General features: G+C 39.4%; 1 protein-coding gene across 1 annotated transcript; it reads left to right on the forward strand.

Annotated features, from left to right (window-relative positions):
• The first annotated feature begins 292 nt into the window (after positions 1–292).
• Positions 293–478, forward strand: LOC121465271 (keratin-associated protein 8-1). The gene has a single exon (XM_041678458.1). It carries the CDS (start codon positions 293–295, stop codon positions 476–478), a length of 186 nt encoding a protein of 61 aa, XP_041534392.1.
• The last annotated feature ends 8,778 nt before the right edge of the window (positions 479–9,256 follow it).

Consider the following 9,256-nt stretch of genomic DNA (forward strand, 5'->3'; position numbering starts at 1 on the left):
TAAGACCAAGCACTTTGAAGTCCGGCAATAACCCCTTTTTGGAAGGCACATAATTTGTTTGATGGAATCGTCTCCTTACATTATATCACACGAAAGCTTTCTTAAAGACTCTTAGGCAACAGCACCGCGAATTAACGAGCTTTGTGTAGTGCAAATTGGTGTCAAGAATGAAAATGAAGGCCCTGTGTTTTCTTAAGCCACACCCCTCCGTCAGGGTATATAAAGACGGTCTGAGACTGCAGAACCCATCACATTCACTCCCCTCCTACGGAAGCCTTCCACTCCTCACATCATGTACTACACCGACTTTGAGGGCTCTGTCTTCCCAGGGTGCTACTGGGGCAGCTATGGTTACCCTCTGGGGTACAGCGTTGGCTGCGGCTATGGCAGCACCTACTCTCCAGTGGGCTATGGCCTTGGCTATGGCTACAATGGCTGTGGGGCTTACAGAAGATACTGGCCATATGCTCTCTACTGATGTGCTGTGATCTCCTGGTGTAGATTCATCTCTTCGTGAAGGCGGAGTGGTACCTCCAGGTTCCAGCTTTACCTTCTTCTTCTTTCGTCCTCACTTGCTCATCAACCAATTCTCAGAAGCTGCTTTTCAGATCTTACACCTGAATCTCAAACAAAGGAACTGAATATCTAGATGATGCCTCAAACTGCCTTCACTGGATGCTGTTTATTGGGACTTTTTCAGAAGCTTGGCAACCATTGTGACATGCATTTGCTTTTGAATTTTTCAAGACTCTCATGATGTCCTGTCATGGTGAAGTTGTGGATGTGTCTGTCAAATTCTCAATAAATTTGTCTCAGCTTGAATAATGATATCCTTGAGTGGAGTTTTCTTGGTAGGCGCATATTTTCTGATGCATTGAGTGGGGGAAGGAAGCAGGTTTATTTTTAATCTCTTAGCCTTATGAGTTGTGAAGAGGCAAATAATCCTTGATCCTGTGTGATAAATTGGTAAAAGGGTGGTTACTGATCCTGGAAAAAGTTGCTTCTCTGAGCCTTCCCCATGTTGTGAATTATTGTGGCATGGAAGGTGGATGGAAAGAAGGCAGCAAAGAAGGATTTTTATGGGTCTGACATCTCTCATGCCAAGGACGCACCTGATGTTCATTGGCATCCCTCTCCCAAGTCACTATTTCTTCCTGTCCTTAAGAAAACCAACAGAGGAGCCATTTCCACAGCTATTCTGTGTTAGTGTAGATGAAACTCACTGTGATCTCTCTCCCAGGGAATAATGATTGCAGAATTTAGCACTGTCCTCTCTTTAAGGACTCTGGAGCATTAAGTAATAGAGAAGGAACACACATCCTTCGGGAGTCTGAGATTTTGTTAAGTGAAGTGATAAATCCCCTGTATCAAATCATCTTAGATGTCTACTTTATAGCTTAGAGGCACACAGGTTAGAGACAACGATGGGAAGCTTCTTAATCTTCGAAGAATCAATACCAGGTAGTGAGCTCCACTATTAAAAGATATGAGCTATAACAAATGGCTATCTGTGAAGATACATCAGCCTTTCTTTCTATTCTGTGTGAGAAGAGAGCAATAGCTCTTTTATAAGACATGTCGACAATGTCTCAATCCTGTTGCAAACATTTTGTGTGCAGTACAAATATTCTCAGCAATGGGTGATTTGGCTGAGTTCTGCATCTTTACTGAATATCTGCAGGTGGTTTTGCTGACATCACTCACTGGAGAGGATCACTTCAGGAGAGAATTTTCTCCACCACATTTTTCATCCCATGGATGCCTGTCAACAAGCATTAATGTCAAGAATAGCTAATAGTATATTGTTTTCTTTTTAACAACAATGGGCATTATCACAGCCAGTGCAACCTCCAGTTCATTATAGTAGCCATAGTGTTAACTCATGCTTAGAACTATGAATTAGATAAACCCACAGGCTAGAATAAAACAGGTAAAGAGAGATTAGGAAAATAGATCAGCTAATTGGAATGAGAAAATGTACTGATTTGGGATGATGACTGACTACTGGAAGGTCTTGGGTTTCAACTGATACCAGAGAGCCCCTAATCCAGTGTTTTTGAATCAGAAGTATGCAGGAGAGTGGTTTTCATAGCTGAAGTGAACTATAAATACCTTACCCCAGGCATTCTGACTTGGTGAGGTCCAGGGATTCTGAAGCATTTAGTTAGTGTTTTAGGGATTCTATAGGGGACTCAACACCCACAATTTAAGAAATTTAAGAAATACTGTTTTAGGACTACTCTACACACACACACACACACACACACACACCACACACACACATACACAAATGCACACTGCACACACACAAGTACACAAGTATATACACACAAATATACAAACACATAAATACAATATTACCTATCATCCATCTCTTTCTATGTATGTATGTATGTATGTATGTATCTAACATCATTCTATCTATCTATCTATCTATCTATCTATCATCTATCTAACATCATTCTATCTATCTATCTATCTATCTATCTATCTATCTATCTATCTTCTATCCATGATCTATCTGTCTTTTGATCTACCCATCTATTTATTATCTTTTCCTCATTCCATTTTATTCTTTTCCTTCTTCTTCCCACCTTATCATGTCAACACAGAACAAAGCTTTCTCCCCAAAGGGAATAAGAAATGGTTTTTTTTCTTCACTAAGTAAGAGTGTCGTGGCCTGAAAACTGATTCATATTGCCACAAAATAATATGTTTCAGCATAGGAAAAGTTTCATGAAATTTTTACCTGAAGGATGATAAAGAAAGTCATGAATCAAGGCATGTTTTGAATACATTTGTGGTGGATATCAGGGAGGTGGTTTAGAGCAGAGTGGGGAAAACTCTGCTCTCAGTTTCCTATGCTATCTGGTAGCATCCTTAGCATTTGGGATGACGGAAACTAGTGATCTGCTAAAGATGCTTCCGAAGGTTTAATGTGATAGTCAGAATGATGTTAGATTGGACCCAGATCTGGACAATCAGTACCTATTGAGGGGACTACGGGTACTTTGGCTCTGAACCTGCAACTCACTCTCTCTCTCTGATCATGAAGTTCTCATCATATAATCAGACAATCAGTGATCCTCCTGGGAGCTCAAGTTCAGAGTCATCTGTAAAATTGAGAGCTTCCTACCACATCCAGCAAGACAAAGGCAGAGGAAGGATGACTATCACACCCAGAAAGTATAGCATATGCATTGTGCCACATGTGCGATGGACCTTTCAATCATAGTTCATAGGTGGCTGTGGAGATGTTTCAAACTGGTGACTCTTTCTGGATAGCATATTTAAAAGTGTCCAAAAAAAGAATTGTATATCAAAAATCAATAAAATAATCAAAAAGAATTGTGTATCAGTGGTGTAGGAGGTCCTTCTGTATTTGTGTTGCTTTCATTGGTTGAATAAAGAAACTGCCTTGGCCTTTTGATAGGGCATAACTTAGATAGGCAGGGTAGACAGAACAGAATGCTGGGAAGAATGGCAGCGTGGCAGACACTGTGGTTCTCCCACCCAAGATGGATGCTGGTTAGACTCATGTTGGTAAGCCACAGTCAAGAGGCGATACACATTAATGGAAATGGGTTAAACTAATATATGAGAGTTAGCCAAAAAGAGGCTAGAACTAATGGGCCAGGCAGCATTTCAATGAATACAGTTTCTGTGTGATTATTTCGGGTATAAGCTAGCCAGGTGGCTGAAACAAGGGGCCCTGCTCCCAACTACATATCAGAAATTCAGTAGACTAGTGTTTTGGAGTCAGATGCCATGATATGCAATATTACTAAGAGATTTTCATGTTCTCATTTTGTTATGCAATAGGAATATGTTCTACACTGAAGTGCTTTCTTTTCAGCTCTAAGGATGGATCACAGGCCCCCAGGGATAAAAGACAAGGGCACTCCCACAGCGACACACTTATGGGTCACAGTCGGCAATCTTTTTAAGACTGAATTTTCTTTGTACCATTTGTGGATCTTTAAAAAGTACACATATGAAGAGATAACACTCGGAAAATCTGATGAGAAAAAAAAAACCTTCAAGGGTGTCTGAGAATATGATTTGAAAATATTCAAGTAATTTATGCTACCAGTTCAGAAATAATATAAACTTGCATACAAATCTTTTCATTTCTTGCCCCTTTCAGGTTCCTCTGTCAAGTGTGAATGTAGGAACTAAGATGATCTGTAAACGGTGTAATTAACCAGGCTAGCTTAATATGAAACAGCAAATTTTAATGAAGGGATAGCTTACAACACCAGGGATCCAGCGATGAGCAGGAGATACAAAAAAGAGAGCGGTGGGGCTCACGCCTGCCAGATTTATATGTAAACATTAGCCCAAGGTGAACATGCCCCCAATGGGCTGGACTATCCCTACAATGATTCACTTATACTCATACAGACATTATATGGTGTGGTTTATGATATAGAGTCTTCTCTTAAAGTCACACAAATTGACTTTTCTTTCATAGCTTAACATTTGGGTCTTTTAAATTATTGTAAAACCATAGTATGTGTAGTTGAGATTTCCCTGCTGGATGAATGTGGTAGAACTGAAACTGGAAAGTATTATTTTTATTTGACTATTGAAATCCTCTTATTTTCAGAAGTCTATCTGTCTGTCTATCTATCTATCTATCTATCTATCTATCTATCTATCTATCTACAATTTATCTCTCTGCACCCCTGTACATATAAAGAGAAAGAAAGAGAAAGAGGGAGAGAGAGAGACAGAGAGACAGACAGAGAGAGAGAGAGAGAGAGAGAGAGAGAGAGAGAGAGAGAGATATTCCACTCCTTGGATGAATTCTGGTATTTTAGAATTCTCCAATGAGTTATAACCTGAAGAACTGCATTCTTCAGTCCTATCCTAAACCTCAAGCAGTGTGATTTCCACTCCTTTATGTTTTTTTTTAACTGACTTCTTCTTACAGTCAGCTTCTCTTCATAAAAGGAGAGGTTTTGAATGCTTCAAGTTTCTTTAGAAGTTATTTTAACATATACACAATCTACATATCAAAAACATTGCCCATGTCTTTGATTATCTGTATCTCATTTTTAGGCTTTCTATCCATTTCAGAAAGCTTCTCTATATTGGCTATGATACTGAAACTCCTTGAACACTTAGCAGGGCTAACTTACCAGTGAATACTGGCATGAGAATGTTAATATCTATTTACCCACCTCAGTTCACTCTGGTGTTCTAAAGTCCTTATGAATCTGCTGAGCTGATTTTAACAGTAATATCTATTCTTCTATGTCTCAACAAACATTTCCCAAGTGGTCTCTAAAGGTTGTCTTGAAGGTATGTATCATCTTTCCTTCTCACAAAGTTGGAGAAATATTCTCTGAGTGGCATTCTGTGACTAGTACTTCTGGTCACACTGACCTACAAATGTGTTTCCTACAAAACAAGACCGTCAGGATTCTGAAGACAGCGGGATCTGTTGACGTAAGGCTTCCCATAACCACATTTCATTGTTCATACATAGAAGATAAACAATAAAATGATTTTACCTCCCACTCATTTTACTCTGCTTGCATTTTCACCTTTCATGGTATAGCTTTGTTGTCAAGTTTCTCAATTCTTAGAGAACCAGAGGACTCAAACTTGCAAGGCAGCTTTTGTTTCTAATTAGGTGTGTGAGCAGTTTCTCAGTACAGAAGTCAGGAGAGATCCTCCACATCCCAGAAAAACTCACAGTCACAGAATTCATCCTTCTCAAAGATTATAAATTCCTTTCACACCTTCGTTGTCATTTTCCTTTTGCTGTCACCAAAGAATACCTCAGGAATATGATCAAACACTTTTTGAAATCAAGTTCTCTTTACTCAATAAAAGTGGCCGAACTATGAATACTTGCATAAGTTACCTTTTACCTCTGTGACAAAATATCAGGCACATGCAACATTAGGGAGGAGATGTTTGTTTTGGGTTGAGGTTTCAAGGAACATAGCACATCATGGGGCAGGGGAAGGCATGGCACTAGGGTTCCATTTTCAGCAGGGAGAGCACGAATCAGAAGCCATTTACATATTAGCAGAAGAAGAAGAAGCAGAAAGAAGGTCCTGAAATGGATTAAAACCTTCAGCAATGTGACCTTACTGGATCATTCCTGCTCTCTTGGTTGCAGTTTCCAAGGTGCCATAACCTCTCAAAAAATGGCATTTCACATTCAAATCCTAACAATCTCAAATTAGAAGAACAAATGTACGACATTTAAATTAGATATTTTTTCTCACATGTAATTATTTTCACATCTAAAGAAGGTTTCTCTGTTTCTTTATCTATTCTTCAGTTGAGGGGGAGTATTACTCAGCTGCAAAAAACAATGATATGAAATTTTCAGGCAAATAGATGGAACTAGAAGAAACCATTCTGAGTGAGGTAACCCAGACTCAGAAAGATAAATGTGGTATGAACTCACTCATCAGTGGATATTAGATGTAAAACAAAGGATAACTGGACTACCGTCCACAGCTTCAGAGATGCTAGGTAAGAAGGAAGACCACAAGAGGGACACATGACCACTAAGGGAAGGGGAAGTAGATGAGATCTCCTGGGTAAACTGGGGCCAAGGCAGGAGGGGGCAGTAGAGTGGAAGGGATGGGAGATGAGAACATGAGGGAATGGTATGGCCAAGGCAAGGGGAGGGACAGAGTGGGAGAGCAATGAAAGAGAGATCTTGATCAAGAGAGTCACTCTAGGCTTAGGAAGAAATCTGGTGCTAGGGAAATTAATGAGAATTCATAAGGATGACCCCAAGTAAGACTCCTAGAAATAGTGGAGCGGCAGCCCAAACTGGCCTTCCTCTATAATCAGATTGGTGAAGTCTTCATCCAACAACTGACAGAACCAGATGCAGAGATCCACAACCAAGCACCAGGCCAAGCTCTGGGAATCTAACTGAAGAGAGGCAGGAGGGAATACATGAGCCAGGGAGGTTAAGATCATGATGTAGAAATCTACAGAGAGAGCTGAACCAAGCTGGTGGAAACTCATGAACTCTAGACCAACAACTGTGGAGCCTCCAAGGGGCTGAACTAGATTCTCCATATGTGAGAGGCAGAGGTTAAGCTTGGACTATCTAAAGGGTCTCTGGCGGTAAGCAGGATCTATCCTTGGTACATAAGCTAGTTTATTTGAGCCCATTCTGTATGGTGGGATGCCATGCTCAGCCTTAATGGAGGGGGGAGGGGCCTTGCCCTGCCCCAACTTAATGTGCCAGACTTGAATTCCTATGGGAGCCCTTACCTGTTGGGAGGAGTGGTTTGGGAGTGGGCGAGGAGTGGATAGAAGTAAGGGTTGGGGAGAAGAACTGTGGATGAAATGAAACTAAAAAATAAATTAAAATAAAAATTTTTCTTCTTATACTTTTGAGAACTTCAAAAAAGTGAATTTGAAACAAAAAATGCTTCATCTTTAATGTGATTCTGATATCTGATTTTCCAGAATCTCCTTTTACCAAATAGAACACTTTTCAGAGATTCAAACTATGATTGATTTTAAATAATGAACATGTTCTGAGGGCATGTATGAAAATAAATTATATTTTGAAAACATCTAACTAACCATCCATCCATCCATCCATCCATCCATCCATCCATCTATATATCCACCTACTCAACCAGCCAAACAACCATCCAACTTGCCAGTTTTTGAATAAAGATTTGTATATGTCCTTAGGGTAGCCTAGTGACATTTGAGCTGAATGCTTGATTAGAACAAGTGTTTATACTGTTGACTTCTTATGAGTCTGTTAATCTTTATTTTAGAACTTTCACCATTATTTCAAGATTGAAAATAAGCAGGAAAGAGGCAAGAGAAATAAGATTTAATTGATTTCTAGGTTTGTTTCATTCTAGGTTCTGTGGTTCTAATTTCAATCACATATATTGAAATTGAGGGCATCCTAATGACACACTCACACTTTCACAGATTTGGAATGGCAGGGTGGGACTTTCTGTTGGAATGTGTTTATTGGAAATGTTTTCCCCTGTCGCCCTTTAAATGAGAATAGACTTCCATTACTTTCAAAAGAACTGAAAACTGTTAGCCACGAAGATATCTCACCTGTCTTAGTCACCATTGCCTTCTTAAAATATAACACACCACTTTCATACATTATACTGGGACTTTAGTAAAAATAATACTAAGGGAAGTGAAGGTATTTTTAAATCTCTAGTCATGGTAATGACATTTAAAAAAATCAAACCTGGAAATGATACTATTTAACTATTTTTTGTGGCATCCCAGAATAATCCTATGAGTGCACAGATTAAGCTCCAAACATCCTTCTGACAGTGCAGAGATGATTGCACATGACATTTCTTCAGAGTTCACTGAGAGGCTGTAGCAAAATCATGCCCCTCCCCCAGGCTCTTTCTGAGACATTCATTTAACTGTCCCTCAGAATTCTGAAAGCATCAAGTAGAGAGTATTTTTTCTGTACTTTCTTCATAAATGTCAAAAATGATTTCCTGCCCTGCCTTAGCGTGATGAGTAAGCGCCCCAAAGTTGCCCAGTTCAGAAACAGAACAGCAGCCAGGAGGAAAGGGAGGCTTCCTGGGTAGCAGAGCTTTCTTGGTTGCCTTGGATTTTTGCTTTTTTGCCATGGTTTATAATGCAATGAGACAGACCCCTTTGCTAAACATCATGCTATATCCACACTGGTCCTAAAATCAGAATTTCAATGTAATTCATCTATCACCTTCCACATAGTTAATATGTTTCTTTAGCTTTTCTTTTATTGTATCCTCTCCATTTTTTTCTAACTATGACATGAGGATGCATTTACTTGTGGGCTTGTCAGCTTTGCCTTGGCTTCTCATTTGAAAAATGTTTGCTGGGTTGTACAGTCTTTGATGTCTACCTCTCAAATCCCAGTAGAGAGTTTCCTGAAACATGAGGGTGTTCAATAAATTCCTGGGGACCAAAACAAGGTTTGGAATTGCAGCTGTCCTATTTTCTTGTTGTTGAGAAGTCAGATAATTGGGGGATTGAATTTGGAGTCTGGTTTGATGGGACACTTTGAAGACACTACAGTACCTTCTCATTATAAGAACAAAACCCATAAAGTAGAATCTCTCATTGACTGGCAGCTAGTGCAGCTCAAACTTCTTTCATGAATAATGAGGACATATTTCTTTTCTTCAATGAGACCTAGGAAATTAATGAGAATACCATTTTCCTTGATCTAAAGAATGAATTAAGTACGTCATGTAGGACTATTAGTAATAGCTAAGAAACGAAA

This window comes from Microtus oregoni, unplaced genomic scaffold (genome assembly GCF_018167655.1).
Source record: "Microtus oregoni isolate MIOR12 unplaced genomic scaffold, Mior012 000030F_ref0000283, whole genome shotgun sequence".
NCBI classification, from domain to species: Eukaryota; Metazoa; Chordata; class Mammalia; order Rodentia; family Cricetidae; genus Microtus; species Microtus oregoni.

What these genes read in the sequence shown, in the direction of transcription:
- LOC121465271 (XM_041678458.1), top strand. Translation starts at nt 293, where the DNA reads ATGTACTACACCGACTTTGAGGGCTCTGTCTTCCCAGGGTGCTACTGG.